At 43.3% G+C, this 19,293-nt stretch overlaps 1 protein-coding gene across 8 annotated transcripts in view; it reads left to right on the top strand.

Annotated features, from left to right (window-relative positions):
* Nucleotides 1-19,293, top strand: part of TCF3 (transcription factor 3) — a 784,206-nt gene that overhangs the window by 235,174 nt on the left and 529,739 nt on the right. For all 8 annotated transcript variants that reach the window (XM_086947156.1, XM_086947154.1, XM_086947159.1 and 5 more), the window contains exon 7: nt 15,593-15,728. In XM_086947156.1, the coding sequence (XP_086803282.1) occupies nt 15,593-15,728 (136 nt within the window). The remainder of the gene's footprint in view (nt 1-15,592; nt 15,729-19,293) is intronic.

Below are 19,293 nucleotides of genomic sequence, written 5' to 3'. Positions count from 1 at the left end.
CTTCCTCAGGGCTGCAAGTACAATATACACAAAATGGTCACTAAATAATACATGTACATTAAGGTATGCAGCTCAAAAAACAAGATGTGCAAACAGGCAGATTATTACAGCTCGATCTTTCATTGCTGAGTTATTTACAATTTGAAGGGCATAGCTTCACTTAATATGAATCATAAGGTGCATCGTGTACTGTGCAGTTAACCACATTGTCAACTAATCCCTCATAACAATGTGAGCACAGATCATCACGCAAAAAGAAAACGCAGGAAAAATGAAGAAAATAGAACAAGGAACGGAAGAGAAGGGAGAAAAAATGAAAAAAGCACAAAGAATTTTATTCTTCTTGAAATAACTGGTTCAAACAGCAATCTACAAGTCTAGTGCAAGAAGAATCTCTATTTTCACAAAACAGTAGGAAAAAGGATCAAGTAGAAAAAAAGAGAAGAAAGAAAAAAAGAACACAAAACACACTGAAAATGGGTGGGAGCAAATAGTCATCGGTCAAGGTCTCAACGAAAAGAACCCACAAAAATATTGTGGTAAACTTACGGCACCTTGACCAGAGAAACGAAACCCCAATATGATTCTCAACATCAGATAAAACCCTGTGACCTAAAAACACTGGTATTTCTAAGTACCCAAATAGTCTCATAGATAAGTTAAAAATATTCTCACCACACCAAATTCAGGTGGAATACGGTCTCATAGACAAAAGCCACAGCTGATACGAGTCGGAGTACCAATTCAGTTGGTGCAAACACTAGAGTTGGTACTCCGATTGAGTCATCTTCTGTTGTCGTTTTTTCTTACACCATGAATGTTGCATATCATCTGTTCTTCAATCAGGTATATTTTTTCTTTACCTAGAAGTGAGAAAACTGTGCTGATGCCATTGCATTTGGTTTTTCTACCTTTTCTAGCTTGGCTGCTGTTGACTCGTATCAGCTGTGGCTTTTGTCTATGAGACCGTATTCCACCTGAATTTGTTCTGGTGAGGAAGCCCTTATCTGGCGAAACGCGTTGGCTGTTTCGTGCTGGTTTATTGAACATCATACTTTGAGGCTGTGTTCGTGCTGTTTCATTGATCTTCATAATTTGAGTTTCTTGGCAGTTATCGTGTTAAGAGAAACCAATTAAAATTTGGACATTTTTCACATCTACGAAGGACATGTCTCAATTCATCAATTTGAGTTTTCATATTTAACAATTGTTTTTGTTGCCTCTCCATTCGCCTGTTCTGTGTTGATCCAATTTTAGTCCAGTGACAGTGGACTAGGGAGGTGGGCAACTATTTGTGTTTGGATTGTATATACTAGTGTATAGGTAGGTTGTGGAACACCAAATCCCTTACTGCCATTTGTTGCTGTGTCTCACTTACAAGTAAGTAATGTTTTCCTTCTAGCACTGAACCAACTTCTCTTGTGTAGATTCAGTTCGGATCACAAGTTCATCATGTCCTGGATCTCCCTGTAGTGTAGCTAGTATCCACTGTTATACATCTTTCTGGATCTGGTCCTTATCTGAAGCCTAGCAACTCGTACATCAATGGAAGCAGTAGAAGTATCTCCATATACCTCGGGCATCTGGAAGTAATTAATGTTTCCCTTGTGTCATTTATACTGGAGGATTGAGCACCAATTATTTATATCTAAGAGACCTATCCAGCATTTTCATAGTCCACTTTGTTTTTTAAATGCACTTTTAATGAAACTTATCATTCCTCATTGCTCACTGTTTGAGCCTCTATAAACCAGCCTTTGTATCATAAACAGTGTATTCTCTGATTACCCCATAGTCAATACTCACTTCAGCCTCATTTTAGTATCTTGGCCTCCATTCCTACCTTGGAGGTAGTTTTATTTTCAGTCCTCTTCTGAAACTTTAAGAAATACATGATTATGACTTTAACCTGTCTTGTATCTGCAGAGTTGTTGTAAATCCCGCCTGCAAATAGAGATGTGCACCATGGCGGTCTGGTCATATGCACCACAATCCCTCACCATGAGGGTGCCGCCTTTCAGTTAAACAGTAACGTGATAGGCAGTAAGGTCAGTCACTGACCGCCAGCACATGTGTATCCTTCTCCAACATCACTTTTCTTGGTTCAGTAGATCCAGAGGGTTCAGTGCTGGCCCACATTCACAACACCCTTCTTTCCCAAACTTTAGATAAACTTTCATTTTTCATTTCAACAAGCTTTATTAGGTATATAAATACATAACCATACTACATATATTAAAAAAGCAACCATCATAACTTTTGTGGGAGAATACAGTGATGTTGCAGATTTTCACAGGAGCATATTTCATTGTGAATGTAAACAACGGTATCCTTAAACTACAAAAGTACACAATGTGGATTATACAGAACTTCACTGAACTCAATACAATACATACAGATTTATTTAAAATTCAAAGCAATAGCAGCACGACATTTATAAAAGCCTTAATATCAAAATGTAAGATAATAGAATTTATATGGAGAATTCATGCTAATCAGATTCGTAATTTAACGATTCCAAATGTGTGAGATCCAGATCCTTTCTCCGTTTAATTGCCATCTGGGTAAAGAGGATCACTGCATTACATATCGCTGAATTTTCCAAGTTATAAACATGATAAAAGGCAGACTTATAAAAATAAAATGTATTTGGTTTAAAAAGGGGTCTTAAAATCAATGTTCTGAATTCCCTGTAAAAGTTACAAAAAAGTGTAAAATGCAAAGTACTCTGAGGGCTTGTACCATCACACGGGCACTTGGGTAGATTTCGGTGTACCCAACCTTGATCTTTGTCAAGTAAAATCTGCGCTGTACATTTCTAGTAAAAATGAGGTATGGTTGTATTCCAGAGAGTAATGGTCCTTCATAGTAAGACCGAACGCCTGATTTTGTACTAAGTTCAGTTAACCTCTTGGCTTCTCTGCATTTCAGGAATCTCCTTTTAAGCTCAATCTTACTATTCATCTGAATACTCACAGGATCTTTCAAATGAGTTACCGTATTGCACTCAGCCATAAGGCTACAAATGTAATGCAGCCAGGGTATGTTCCTATGGAGGTCTACTGTGATGCAATCTAAAATTATTTCTTTAGTGAAATGAGCTTCTTCTTTGGTGGAAATTCAGTGCCACAATACAAGGGCCGCTACACTAATCAGGTCACTTATATACGGTGTGTCTAGCTCCTTATGAACTATATAGGTCGCTTTTGAAGTAGGGACAGATAAAACCCGTCTCAGGAATTTATTCTCAAGTGTTTAGCCTCACTAGATCTCAAGAACTTCAATTTGCAATAATTTACATGTGCAGCCCATGGTCCTTTGCCATTAAAAAGTAACCCCAGATAAGAGAAAGGGGATGTTCTTTCAATTTTGGTCCCCCCCAACATAGTGATTTCTATTTTTCAATTTTGTTTTCCCACATGTCATGACCAGTGTTTTACTCAAATTTATTTTTAAACTTTTTTCAGTCATGAAGGATGTGAAATTATCGATCAAGAGTTGGAGGCCATTTGCAGTTCTAGGTATTAGGTCTGCATATAATAACATTGGGGTGACACATTTACCAATAACAGGGGCATCAGCTTGCAAGCTCTGTAATAGAGAGTCAATATCATTGATATGAAGGGAGAATAGAAGGGGTGCAAGAACACAGCCTTGTCTGAGTCCTCTAGTAACCCTAAAGTGCGTGGTGCATTCTCCTTTCTGGCCATAGCGTATTTTTGCAGTTAGATGGGCATATATCTGTGATAGAAAATGTGTTATATCACTAGGTGCGCCCATCTCTGCTAAGGTTTGTTGCAACTTTGCATGATTTACCAGGTCGAACGCACTAGACAGTTCGACAAAACAAAGGTGGTTTGATCCTTCTTTAGCCTGTGTATGTTTTCCGATGAGTAACTCTAGATTTACGCATTGCTCCACCATTCCAATCCCCCTTCTGAAGCCGTACAGGGTGTCTGTTAAGATGTTTTCCTCTTCTAACCAGCATTCCAATCTGGCCACCAGAACTCTGCTCATGAGTTTAGAGGTGGAATCCAGAAAGGAGATTGGTCGATAGCATTTTGCGCACCCTCTATCGCCCTTTTTAAAAATAGGCACGATAACGCTTTCAGCCCAAGTTGATGGTAGCACCCCATTAGCAATTGCATTAAAAAGATAAACTAAGATAGGGGACCAGAGTTCTTCATCGTGCTTAAAAACATCAATAGGAACGCCGTCCGGCTCTGCTGCTTTCCTACTTGCACTACTTTTTAAGACAATTTGTATCTCTTCTTTAGTAATTCTAGCTATCTTAGGAGTATTTTTAAAAATAGTTGTCTGGTTTCTTTGGTTTCCATCATGTGTTGTGAGGGGTTAAAAATATTTTCAAAATGGAGTAACCATTCAACTGGCATTACTAAAGTATCAACCCTAGCCGAGGAAATGTCTTTAAACAAAGGCTGGTCGATAGTTTTCCAAAAGAGAATAGAATTCTTTGTATCAGCTGCTTGGACCAGGTTATCCCAAGCGTTCTCCCTTATTTCAATTTTTCTCAGCTTTAGAGCTAGTTTATAGTTCTTCCGAAGGCAAACGATTTTTCCTCCGTTCCTAGGTTTCCTTTTTAATTCTTCCCTCAAGTCCCTATTTAATCTGGAACAGTGATGGTTAAACCATCGTGGACAATCATTACTAATTTTATTATTTTTGACTCTCAATTCCTTAGAGATAACATCAGAGATATCTTGAAAAGCTGAGACAATGTCTACATTACAGGATTGATTATCCAAACATTTTATCATATAGTGTCGATTCTCGTGCATTGTCTCCGCAAAGGCCGTGGGGTCTACCCCAGCCCATTTTAACGAAATCCCATTTTTGCCTTGGGTTTTGATGTTGGTTGCAGGTGCTATTAACTTCTTTCTGTGGAATATTTTAGAATGTAATAATAACAAGACTGGGTGATGGGTAAAATAAAGCATTTTTCCACCAAACTTCTACAGTTTCTGGATATTAAAAAGTGGTTGATGCATGAGGACGACCTGGCCCCCTCATAAGTATGTTTGCTGTATACCCCCTTATAGGGTCCAGGCTCCATAATTTCCAGGTTAAATTTAAACATAGCGTGATGTTCGAGGCATGTGGGCTGCTGAATTCATATCATAGCCTAGTGTTGGGTCCGGATGTTTGCACCTTGTCTTGGAAGAGTCTTCGAAGTATCACGAGATAGGTGACTCCTTCCCTGGACTACAGTGCGCATGGGCATCTTCTCCATCTTCAGATTGTTTTTCTCCGCCATTGGGTTCGGATGCACTTCGACAACTCCAACTTCGGGACCAACGTTTTTCAACTTTCTAAGGCCAAAAACCTTATACTTTCGACTGTATTGTTTCCGCTCGGTACCCCTCGACTCGTCAACTCATTCCATCTATATCTGGTAGTTGACGCGGGCCGTTGGGCCTTTTCGACGCCATGTGGGTCTCCTGTCGATGGAAAGGACCCCGTTCAAAAGATGCCCACAATGTCAATCCAAGTTTCCACATAGCGACAAGCATACAGTATGCAACAGGTGCCTATCTCCGGAGCACAACAAAGAAAACTGTCCAGCTTGTGCTCAGTTCCGGTCGAAGAAAACCATCCAGAACCGAAGAGCTGCTCGACTAGAGATGCAGCAACAGGCACCTGAACTGCAGAATATTTTCGACGACGAACATGAACTCCCAGAGGCAGCGGACTCCGACCTAGAGCTAGTCACAGTAGAAGACGAGTCGGACTCAGATGACGACATCCCACCTGGGCAAATCGTGAGTACCAAAGCCCCTACCCTGCATCCACTTCCACACAAGGCTCCGGTCAAAGCATTGCCTAAAAGCCTTAGCCGCGACCGAAACACCGCTTCAGAAGCCCCGCCTTCCCGCTCGGCTCCGATGACCATACCCAAGCCTTCCGGTACCCCGGGACCGAGCAAAACACTTTCCAAGAAGGCCGTCTATTCAAAAACGGCCGCCGACACTAAAAAAGTCGTTGATCCGAAAAAGGCCGTTGAGCCAAAGAAGGTCATTGATCCGAAAAGGACCGTCGACTCAAAGAAGGTCGTCGATCCAAAGAGAACTGTCGACCCGAAAAAGGGAATCGACCCAAAGAAAGTCGTCGATTGATCCGAGGACTGCCGCCGAGCCGAAGGCCGTCGAACCGAAAAAGTCATTGAGCCGAAAAAAACACATAGAGCAGAAAAAGGCAGTCGACCCGAAAAAGACCGTCGAACCGAAGGCCGTCAAGTCAAACAAGGCCGTCGAGCCAAAAAGAGCCATCGAGCTGACAAAGGACTTCAAGCCGAAAAAAGCTCAACAGAAAAATAAAAACAAGCAAGCGACCGATCCAAAACCATCGGCGCCAAGGACAGTGGAAGAACTTTTTCATGCTGATCCAGTGAGCCCAGACCAAAATACACTGTATGTAGAACCTGAGACAAGACACATATCAGTTTACAATAAGAACAAGAGAAGACTGGACACTGAAGCTCCTTCTCCTGTTCCTCCTAAGAAAAAGGACTTTAGGACATCCCTTCAAGACCTTTCACACCTCCTCCTTTCACTCTGACATGCCTTATGTTCCATATTCTCTTACAACCCCACATTATGATGAGGGAGAAGACATGGGTGAAGATCAACAGGATTTTATAGACCCTGATGATCAAGGAAACCAGGATCACAGATGGGAGATCAGAATGACCCTGATGACCCATATGATACACAACCCATACCCGATCCCTCGCCATACCCCACAAATAAATCTCCTACTGACGACACTGTTGCTTTTAACCTGCTAGTTGACAGAGCAGCTCAGTATCATAGCGTACAAATGCACACTGACCCTGTAGAGGAGGATTTCCTATTTAACACCTTCCCACCATCAGAGAAGAGTGTACGGATAGTCCCTATGCTGAAGGGAGTACTAAAGCATGCACAGACATCTTTAAAGACCTTGCCAGGCCGCGTGTCCTCAACCCTAGAATTGAAATTAAATATAAACCAGCCCCTACTGACTCCTCTAATATCAAGTCTCCGCTACCACTAGACTCTCTAGTTGTATCTAATGCTAGGAAAAGGCCGATTCGCAAACAGGTGATTTTTGACTCCTGATAAGGAGTCAACAATTCTAGAAGCCTCAGGGAAAAGAGTGGCCTCTCGGGCAGCAAATACCTGGAGAATTGCCAATACACATGCTCTCCTAGCACGCTATTACAGAGCACACTATGATGAACTGGAGGGATTATTACAACACCTACCAGAACCCTATAAGGCAAAAGCAAATGACCTAATACAGGAAGGGAAATTCATCACAAACTCATCCATAAAATGCGCCCATGATGCAGCTGATACAGCCGCTAGGTCTGTCAACACTAGTGTGTTGCTACGCCGGCAGGCCTGGCTCCGCATCTCGGGTTTTAAAAATGAGGTGCAATCTACCATACTCAATCAACCCATTAACCAGGATTTCTTGTTTGGCCCTGCAGTTGATACCATCTTAGAAAAGATGAAAAAAGATACTGACACCGCTAAGTCCATGGGTGCACTGCAATTTCAACAGTCTAGGAGCTCCTTTCGTCGCTCCTCTTTTCGAGGCTCAGGCAGAGGCAACACATCCCAAACCTCTTCATCATTTAAAAGTACTACACAAGGCACCTTTTAATAGAGGCTCCCAATAAGGAGGTTATAGAGGGAACAATAACAAGGGCAGAGGACATGGTGGTAATAACACCAGAGCCTCCACCGCCACCAAACAGTGACTTGTTCACACTCCCTCCAGACCACTTAACACCAGTCGGGGGCAGAATAACACAATTCCTACCAGTCTGGAATGCCATTACGACAGACCGGTGGGTGAGACAAATTATCCAGTATGGTTATTGCCTGGAACTCATCTATACGCCACCCAACATACCGCCCAAACACCGTCCAATGTCCAAAGAACACATCACGCTGTTACAACAAGAGGTGCTATCAATGCTGGATAAGGGTGCCAAAGAGCCAGTCCCATTTCAACATCAAGGGACAGGAGTATACTCTCTATACTTCCTCATTCCCAAAAAAGGATCCCTCAGACCAATATTGGACCTCAGACCTCTGAACCAGTACATACACTCAGATCCTTTCCATATGATCACTCTACAACAAGTACTCCCACTACTCCAGCAAGGCGACTTCTTTGCTACATTAGACCTCAAAGATGCATACTTTCACATCCATATACATCCAGCTCACAGGAAATACCTCAGGTTCACAATAGAAGGTCACCACTATCAATTAAAAGTTCTCCCCTTCGGGGTAACTACAGCACCAAGGATTTTTAAAAACCTAGCAGTAGTAGCAGCACACCTCAGAAGGTAACACATCCATGTGTTCCCCTACCTCGACGATTGGCTCATAAACGCCATAAAAGCCAACTCGTACGCACATTGTGCAAGCCATGTGTCTGAAACAATCCAGCTACTGCACAGTCTAGGATTTTCCATAAATTACCCAAAATCACATCTGCAACCCTCCCACATACAACAATATCTGGGAGCAACAATAGATACCTCAGTGGCAAAGGCATATCCAAATCAAGCCAGGATAACCACATACAGGCTCTCATTCAAAGATTTCAAATACAACACTCCCTGCCAGCTCGAGTGTTCATGCAGCTTATAGGCATGACGGCCTCCTGCATATTCATTGTCCCTCATACTCTGCTTCAAATGCGTCCCTTACAGGAATGCCTAGCACGGCAGTGGAACTAAGCTCAAGGACAACTAAAAGATCTAGTGTTGGTAGACAGTTGCACTTCCAACTCTCTGCAGTGGGGGAACCCACAAAACCTTTCCAAGAGGCGACTGTTCCAAGAGCCAGTTCCACAAGTAGTATTAACAGCAGACGCTTCACTTACAGGTTGGGGAGCCCATCTCCTTCAATATACAGTCCAAGGTCTCTGGACAGTCAAGCAAAAGACACTATATATAAACCACTTGGAGTTACTAACAGTATTTCTAGCAATGAAAGCCTTTCAGAAATACTTGTGCAACAAGGCTGTGTTAATACGGACGGACAACATGACAGCCATGTACTACATCCAAAAACGGGGAGGGACACACTCTCTGTAGCTATCTCACCTAGCACAGAGCATATGGAGGTGGGCAATTCCCAAAAACATTTTTCTCCTGGCTGAACACCTCCCAGGAATAGACAATCAGATAGCAGATCTACTAAGCCGACACAGCCAACAAATACACTAATGGGAGATTCACCCTCAAGTTCTCCAACCATTCTTCCAAAAGTGGGGACATCCAGAGATAGATCTGTTTGCCACAAACGAAAGCTCAAAATGCCCGTCCTTTGCTGCCAGGTTCCCACACCTGTTGTCATAAGGCAATGCGATATGGATGAACTGGTCAGGCAGATTTGCCTACTCTTTTCCACCAACCCCACTGATTCCATTAGTGGCATGCAAACTAAGGCAACAGTCACTCACAATGATCCTGGTTGCTCCCACATGGGCAAGACAGCCATGGTACACAACGCTCCTAGAACTCTCAGTAGTTCCTAACCAAAGGCTGCGCCTTTTGCCACAATTGCTAACACAGAACCATGGAGAAATCAGGCACCCAGATCCCAATCAGATGAACCTAGCGATCTGGCTCCTGAGGTCTTAGAGTTCGGATATCTTAACTTGCATCCAGACTGCATGAACATTATCAAAGAAGCAAGGCGTCCCACTACCAGAGCATGCTATGCAACTAAATGGAAAAGATTTGTAATTTATTGTAATAACCAAATCAATCCATTAGATGCCTCCATACAAAACATCTGTTACCTGCTACATCTTCAAAGATGTAATCTAGCGTACTCATCCATAAGGCTACACCTTGCTGCTATAGCAGCATATCTTCAAAACAGACACCATGTGTCCCTGTTCAGAATACCACCTATCAAATCTTTTATGGAAGAACTTAAAAGAAGCATCCACCTTCGCCAGTCTGAAACTTAAACATAGTACTGACCAGACTCCTGGGACCACCCTTCGAACCACTTCATTCATGTGAACTACAATTCTTAACATGGTAGGTGGCATTTTTAATTGCCATTACCTCCCTCAGGCGAGTGAGTGAGCTCCAGGCACTAACCATTATGGAACCTTTCATGCAAATGCACCACAATAAGGTAGTGCTTCATACAAACCCTAAATTTATGCCAAAAGTTATCTCCACTTTCCACATCAATCAGTCTATAGAGTTGCCAGTTTTCTTTCAAAACCCGCAGTCAGTAGCTGAAAGAGCTCTACACACACTAGACGTTAAAAGAGCTCTGCTATATTACGTTGACAAAACAAAATCATTCAGAAAGACAAAGCAACTATTTGTTGCCTTTTCACCACAACATAATGGTAATCCCATTTCTAAGACCATAATAGCCAGATGGATAGTTAAATGCATTCAAATATGCTATCAAAAGGCCAAAGCGCACTTTAACAGTTCCCCCCCAAAAGCCCACTCAACGCGCAAAATGGGGGCATCCATGGCTTTCCTAGGAAATATTCCCCTAGAATACATATGTAGGGCAGCTACATGGTCTACCATACACACTTTCACTAAACACTACTGTTTTGACGTGCAAGCTAAGCAACAAGCGGCTGTAGGCCAGGCTGTCCTTAAAACTCTTTTTCAAACCACTGCAGCTGGTACGGTGTAACGACCGGATTCTCAGGAGAGGCAGCTCAACAACCGTGGCTAACCCAGTCGTCACGTAACAACACTCTTCTCAGGCCACTATTTTCAAGATATCTAGATTACTCACCTGAGAAAGTGAAAAGAAGCTATTTACAAGCCTGTATAATCAAAGATACCACTAACACCTAATGGATTCCATATCTTATCCTATAATTACCTCATCTTATATTCTTTAACCTCTCCCGACGAGGAACAAAAAGATAACAGAACTAGAGAACCAGATCAGGGACCTTGAAAGGGGCCACTGTGCCAACCTAACAGACGATAACACACTGACTGATCTGACAAAGAGAAAATACGAACTTAACAAGATACTGAGCGAGAGAGCGGGTACATGGATAAATACAAAGCTATCAATCTATGTACAGATAACCAAGCAGGGAGAGCGCTAGCGTCATATCTAAAAGGGACACCGAGACAACACTCAATAGCAGCAATAACCGACGGCAAGAAAAGGACGCAAACGGCAAACAAAGAAATCCTGAAGGTTTTCAAGGACTTCTACGAGAAGCTATACACGGCAGATAAGGACCTCAAAGCGGATGGGGGGGCAAGCCTACTGGATAAACTTGCACTACCCATGTTGTCAGAGGACCAGAGAGTGTCACTCGAACATGACATAACAGGGGCAGAAATCGAGAAAGTGATAGCAACACTCAAGGAGAACAAAGCGCCAGGGCCGGATGGCTACACTGCGGTTTTCTACAAGCACTACCTCCATCTGCTAAAACCCACTATGGTCGAGGTTTTGACTCACTGTGTCCGTAAGGGTCGTATGACAGACTCAATGGCTGAGGCCAACATTATAGTTATACCAAAAGTAAGCAAGGGCCCGCAGTACCCCCAAAACTTTCGCCCAATCTCCCTAATTACGAGGATTGCAAGATCTACGCCAAAGTCCTGGCGGCTAGACTCAACACGCAGCTTCCCTACCTAATACACAACTCACAAGTAGGATTCCTTAAAAACAGAATGACCCAGGACAATACTAGACTCCTATGCCACCTTATCAACCACACATCCAACAGCACAGACCCGGCTGTCATGATTGCACTTGACGCCGAAAAGGCCTTCGTCAGGGTCTCCTGGCCTTTTTTGGACCTATGTATGCAGAAGTTCGGGCTGGGGGAGAAGTATAGAAGTATGGTAATGGCACTCTATAATGAACCGAGAGCTCGGGTGGTGGTGAACGGGGGTACATCAGAACCACTAACCCTAGGGAGAGGAACAAGACCAGGATGCCCTCTGTCCCCAGCCCTATTCCTATTGGCACTAGAGCAGCTGATCGCCATGATCAGGAACAACTCTGAGATAAAAGGCGTCTGTATTAAAGACAACACGGTGAAACTAGCAGCGTACGCTGACGATATACTGATTATAACCAAGAACCCGACCACCTCGATATCGGCACTAATAAGCACCATAGAGGAGTATGCGCTAGTCTCGGGGTACAAGTTAAACAGGGACAAGTCGGAATGCAAACCCATGAATGTACACACATCCAGCGCAGTCCTGGGTAACTCCAGGCTGGCTTGGCAAAAGGAATTCCTGAAATACCTCGTGTCGTGATCCGACATACAGGAAGACAGGATTGGAGGACACTAGGACCCTGTGGGTCATGAGGGAGGTGACCAGGTCACCGGACACCACATCCGGTTAGGGACAGGAAGGACAGCAGACTGACCAGGACGGGTACGGGGACGGACGTGCATGTAACCAACGGCCAAAGGAAAGAAATAAAAGAAGCATTGAGCAACTAACCTGTGTCCCGAGTTTGGTGTGTTGTCTGGCGCCCACTATAGACGCACGACACCTCGGTCTCTACTTTGGCAGGGACCTCAAGTCGACGCTAGACCATAATGAAGGAGTTATACTAAAGAAACTTAACGAGAAACTGAACTCTTGGTCTCCGAAGTACATCAGCTGGTGGGGTAGGGTGGAAACAATCAAAATGATGGTAACGCCCATGGTCAACTACATGCTAGGTATGCTACCACTAACACTAACCGAAGACTTCCACAAAAAGCTAGATAACATGATCAACAAATTCATCTGGAGAGATAAGAGGCCCAGGATAAGCCTACAGAAGCTAAGGCTGCACAAAAACTTAGGGGAGCTGAACATCACAAACTTTAAAACATTCCAAACGGCATGCCTGGCCAAACAGGGGATATACTGGCTCACTCCGGACCAGGACTACACGCCAGTATGGCTGTCACTAGAGAGGATGAATATAGACTAGTGGCTAACGTCATTAGACCCTTCCCGCACTACCTGTGGCAGAAATCCATCTGCCTGTGTAATCTATCAAGTTACAAATGCTTGTGTGATATTTCGAAAATTTAATTAAAACAAATCATTTCACAATTACAGCTTTTTAAACATACTGTGTATACATTTGGCATGAACAATCAGTATTTGTATGTCTTACTCTAGACATTTAATTTACTATCTAAACGAGAAAAATAATCAGTTAAAGTGAAAAAATAATCCAGTCCAAATGCATTTCGGGAATATTTCCCTTCGTCAGGGGCGCTGAAAAACATAATATAATAAGCATATGTAAGCTTTTGAAAGGAACGTCTTTCAGCACATATAACACTGATTCAGTTGATTCACATTTGATTGTACACTATGTATCGTAAAAGGTTATGAATCTATAGATTAAACAAACATTGAAAATGCAAAAAAATTGATAAGCATAGCTGAAGTAAACATATACATAAATGTTTGTTTAAAGTGAAACAAGCAACACATATGTGGAAAAATACGTGTTTCGTACATTGAGATAAAAAAAGGACCTGTTATTGAATAATCGACTCTAAAGGATTATGGTTGAGATAAAGTAGACCTATTGTTGAATGATCTGCTGTAAACAATTGAGGTTAGGACAAGTGGATCGATTTATTGACTAAACTCTTACCAAAAGGATGATAAAGAGAACTGGTTATGAAGCCTGCGTTCTGAAACGACGAGGAATTCTACGGGATCAAAATAGAGCACAGTTGGTATTTTTTGCCCTTCAGTTATGTTAGTAAGAGGAATAAACTGAAAATGCGGAGTGTCATACCTTGGTTTCAGGAACATACACACTTTAGACCATGAATATTAGCGAGGGAAAGACCGAAGTAATCCACTGGACGTGGTCTTTTAGTCGACTGCATTGGAACACAAAAGTAATAAAGTCTAAATTGTAGATTAAGACCCTATAACTTACACAACGTAAGCTCATAAATGAGACCTCACTAAGAAGTTTCATAGATCGTACCTTGGATAATGAAGCTTAAGTGGAGATGACAGTCTGTGTCGTTAAAAATCACTTGCGATATGGTTTTATGGGTTCAGTAGCTAAAATGTAAACAAACTGATAATGCTTGTATATCGGGACTACAAGTATTTAAAAATAATGTCTCGACTGGCTGTTAAACTTCGAAGCAAAGATTACCTTATGTATGTGGAACTAAGACGAAACCGAAGGTTTTCTTGTGGAGTAATCTCGGTCTAGCGTGTAGCTTCTTTAGGAAACCAGATCCTGTAGAGTAAATAAAAAGAGCGTGGGTATTTTTTAGAAAAAAGTCCTACTGAGAGTCCCTTACTTATCTGCTCAAGCGTGGTGCATACCTCTAAGATGAAGATAGGAAGCGGTAACTGGCGTCTGGTTCTATAGTTCAGAATACGAAGATCAGTGAGCTAGCCCGCGTGGAGATGCGAGCCGACAGTAAATAACGGACTGCGGAAGTAGTTTATATATTGCCGATGCCGTGTAGATGATAGATATAGACGAAAGATTGTTGAATATCAAACAAGAAGCCTGTAGCGAATGAACTCTCTATTCTGGATTCAGACTTTTCCTTTTTCGTTCGACCTAGAATCTAAATACTCAAACTATTACTCAAAAATAAATTATGGCACCAGATCACAGAACCAACGGGGGTGGCCCAGCCCAGCCACGTCTAGGCTCGGACGGGCTCAGACCGGCCCGCCCTTGGTTCAGGCTTCGTCCGCGCGTGCGTCCCGCAGGACCCGAGCTGGCTCTTTATGCGCCTCGAGGCGCGGGAAGACGGTGGCGGCAACGGCCCCGGGTTTAGAGGTTCCTGGGGATGGTAGGAAACTCCCCCTTCACAGAAAAACGGGCTCCCGCGCTGCGGGACCCTAGCAAGCTCTTTATGCGCCTCCAGGCGCGGGAAGGCGGTGGCGGCAACAGCCACGAGTGTAGAGGCTCCTGGGGGTTGTGGGAAACTCCCCCTCAACAGAAAAACGGGCTCCTGATCAACTTTCATTTATAGCTCTTGGGTCTGTCATTTCGCCTTCTGGGAAGGTATTCCTTAGGAATGCATTGGGGGCTATTTTACATCTGAAAAGTATTCTGAATCATAACATTTTTGTCATTTACATTTTGCCCTTACTTTTAAAAAAGCAATCTTTAAAAAAAAAAATGTTTTTTTTTTTTACTGCAAGACACATTGTGATTGTTGTAGATGCCAAACAGTCATTCCTCTTATAGCACCCATTAGAGGGGCATTCCATTACTGTCCTTAGCAATTATGTTTAGTCGCCAGGCCACTGATGTGCTTCAGTGCACTGACTGCTCCCCTGCTTCTGCTGCCAGGCCACTGATTAAATACAAATTCAGCTGTACTTGGCAACTTTGGCAAAACCAATAGGTGTGAGATCTAACTGAAAAGGCAAACTTGACCTATTTGTTATGTTAATGCTTGCTGTATCTGTTAATAGAATAGACTTTTGGGAAATCTTTCCTAAGGTTAACTTACTTATGTGGAGCAATGTGCATGTTTTGCGGCATCTCAATTTTTATTGGCTATTAATTGAATGTGCCATCTTGTTTCTTAGCCTGGTTTCCTGCCTAGTGAAATCGGAATGACAAGTCCAAGCTCACTTTCACCTACAGGAGTGAAGGGACCATCGCAGTATTACTCCTCGTACCCCAATAATCCTCGTAGAAGACCAGCAGGAGACAGCACTATAGGTAATGCCCATTGTTTATGAAGCAGGATCATTTTTGCCAAGTCCATAATAAGAATGTAATCATGATTGTACAGAGTGACTTGCATTAATTGAATACAGTACCTGCCTTTGTCCTTTTTTTAAATGTATTATATTTTTAAGTGCGATTGCAATTGTGCTTGACCTGATTCGCAACTGACAAGCCACTAGGTTGATAAATCACTTGGGTGTTGCGTTGAATAGGATGTCATTTCTGAGCCCAATTTTTAGCAGCATGGATAGACCAATTGTACTAGAATGTGTATTAATTCTCTGGTCTGAGAGGACTTTACCTCTAACTTATGAGGAGACACGTTTTGGGCATGATGATATCCTACCTACAAGTTAGCTTGTAATGTGAAACTAAGGATAATGCCCTGTAAATGTGAATTCTGATGGCAGTGAGGCACGCAGTAGAGTAAATCTAAGTGACACAAGAAGGGTTTTCAAACTGAGGACAATTACTTGCAAGATTGTTTGAGGATCTCACTTCAAAAGTCCTAGTTTTGCATGATGTGCATTATTCCACTATCTAGTGGTTGGGACATAAAAGAAAGTGTAAAAGGTTTTCTTTGTGGGCTTTGACCATGGGAAATGTCTAAAGCACCTCCCTTTGATAAGAATAAGCCCACAATGCCCCTAGAAAGTAGTCCGCATTTTAAGATGCCTTTTTCCACCATTGGGCATCTCCCATGGATGGAGTCAGTATAAAGCACTGTGATGTTGACATTAAGCCTACAATTCCACAAAATGTGATTTCCATTTTAGATTTTGTTTTCTGCTTCTGAAATGGCACTGGCTGTCCTCTTTCACCGTGGAAGTAACCTTGTGTGGAGGAGGTATTTGGATACGATTACTGCAAATTTTTTAAACTATATTAACTACTGTAGCTTCTTTGATTGTGTCTCTTCACAGTAATGTTTTAGTAAATGCTTCTGGAGTATATGTACCTGGAGAGCTAGTTGTCTACAGAGCACACATGGATACACAGCCCATAAACACAAGTATCTCACCCTTTTTTTTACTTGTGGAATACCCCATGGTCTTACTTCCAGATTTATATGTTCTATAAAGATTCAGTTTTATTTCATCTATGATCCCTTATTTATGCTGAGCCTCAAGTCTGAAGCTTATATCCCACAAACATAGTTAGATTTTTCTGATATGCTTAGTTTCACTTTTGTACTATTTAACAGCTCTTCATACAATGAGTGATGTATGGCTCTTTTGGATTGGTTGGATTTTGGAAAAAGGAGCAGTCTATAGTCCAAACTGCTGTTTGCTTCTTTTGAGTCTCTAAAACTGGCAAAGATAAGTGAATTGTTCAATGTATGTTCAAGGCATATGAGCTGCAGATTGCACACTGTGCATAGATCGCCACCTACTGTTGGGCCAGGATGTTTGCAGTTTGTTGTTGTCCTGAAAAGTTCTTTGGAAGTCACAAGATAGGTGACTCCTCCTTAGGACCACATTGTGCATGGGCATCGGCTCCATCCCCAGATTGTTTTTTTCCGCCATTGGGCTCGTTTGTGTTTCCTTCGCTCCAGTTTGGAACCGATTTTCCTTCGGCGCGCAATCCTCACCCAGTTCAACGGTATTGTTTCGATCGTGCTACATCAAAGCGATTCTCTACCACTTCAAGTCTTTTTAATTCGGGTCGTCGACGAAGGCCTTCGGGCCCATCTAGGCCTTGCTTACTGACTCATGGAAAGAACGCCATTCAAGAAGTGTCCTCGGTGTGGGTCGAAGTTTCCCCACACCGCTCTACATGTGGTGTGCAACCTTTGCCTTTCATCGGAGCACGAGGCTAAAGACTGTTCGGCGTGTGCCTCATTCCGCTCCAAGAAAACCATTCAGGACCGACGAGCTCGGAGAATTATGGCTCGCTCGTCAGCTTAGATCCCAGACGACATCTTCGAAGAGGGCATTGACGTGCCAGAACACCAGCACGCCGAAGAGAGTATCGGATCCTCAGATGCTGAAGACTCCGACGTCGAGGACATCACTCCAGCTCAACGGGTCGTAAGTAAAACTGTCAACCCCAACCCTTCCTCAACAACCTCATAATGGCTTTGGTCACACCCTCCGCTCCGGGCCTGGGTGCACACCGAGACACTGCTTCCCACGCCCCGCTTTCGGGCCCGGCAAAAAAGCCCACTAAGCCTTCAGACGGCTCGGGCTCGAGCCAGCCTATTCCCGGTGCCAATCCTATACTGACACCGAAGAAGCCATCTTCCTCTACTACGCCGACCATTGCTCTGACACCTAAGCACATGGCGCCGAAGACTGGCAGCGGCTCATCGATGCTGAAACCGCACTCTGAGCAGAGTAAAAAAACGTCCAAAGCGCCAGATTCACACGCGTCCGAGCCGAAAAAACACCCGGAACCAAAAAAACAGGTTCCGGTAAAAGACATTGCAAAAGGGCACACTCCTAAGCCAAAAGACTCAACACCAGCTACCGACTCGGTGCCGAAAAAACCTATGGAGCCGAAAACTTTGACGCCGAAGGATTTGCCCCACTCAGAAGAACTTTTTACACCAGTTCCCAATCCGAAAAACTCTTGTTAAGGATCCTAAAACCGGACAATTGACTCTCAGCTCCAAGAAGAGCCAGCTTGAGGCTCCAGCACCTCCTGCCCTCCAAAGAAGGACATTGCAACCTCTCCATTAAGGTCCCTTCTCCACCACCTTCCCATATTGTTCCTCCTCCTACACCTCCTCCACCACATCATTCACCTACACCATCTACTAATCCAGATGATGGTGTAGACACAGATTCTGACGACATAGGTGGGTGTGCACACGACCCAGCAGGCACCGATAGTCCCCCCTCAGTCACCTAATCCATGGGATGATTACAACACCCCTGATGTGCCTTACGTCCCACAAGATGATGTATACCCTTCCAGACCTTCCCCACCAGAGGACACTATAGGGTTTAACCTACTAGTCCAAAGAGCTGCACAATATTATGAGGTGGACTTACAGACCGATGCAGTGGAGGAAGATTTCCTATTAGACACTTTTGATAACACACAAAGGTGTACTGCCATTTTACCAATGCTTAAGGGTGTCATCAAGCACTCAACAGAGGTTTTTAAGGATCCTGTCAGGACTAGGGTCCTCAATCCTCGCATTGAGAAAAAATATAAAGCTGCCCCTACAGATCCAGTTTATATTAAAGGTCCAGCACAATTCGATTCTTTAGTAGTGTCTAATGCACCTAAACGTGCTAATTCCCAGACATCAGGTGAGGCCTCACCACCAGACAAATAATCTAAGATCCTTGACGCCTCCGGCAAGCGAACAGCGGCACAAGCAGCTAACATCTGGCGCATTGCCAACACCCAAGCATTGCTGGCAAGATACGACCGGGCACATTATGACGAACTAGCGTCCATAATGCAGCACCTACCAGACAAATACAAAAACAGGGCTAATGAACTTATACAGGAAGGTAAAAATATCACTAATACTTCCATCCGTTGTGCCCTAGACGCTGCAGATACCGCCTCAAGGGCAATCAATACCAGCACCCTACTACGT

Source organism: Lissotriton vulgaris, chromosome 12, assembly GCF_964263255.1.
Source record: "Lissotriton vulgaris chromosome 12, aLisVul1.2, whole genome shotgun sequence".
In the NCBI taxonomy this organism is placed as follows: Eukaryota; Metazoa; Chordata; class Amphibia; order Caudata; family Salamandridae; genus Lissotriton; species Lissotriton vulgaris.
The sequence above is the reverse complement of the archived record's forward strand: the minus strand, read 5'-3'. Positions and strand labels throughout refer to the sequence as shown.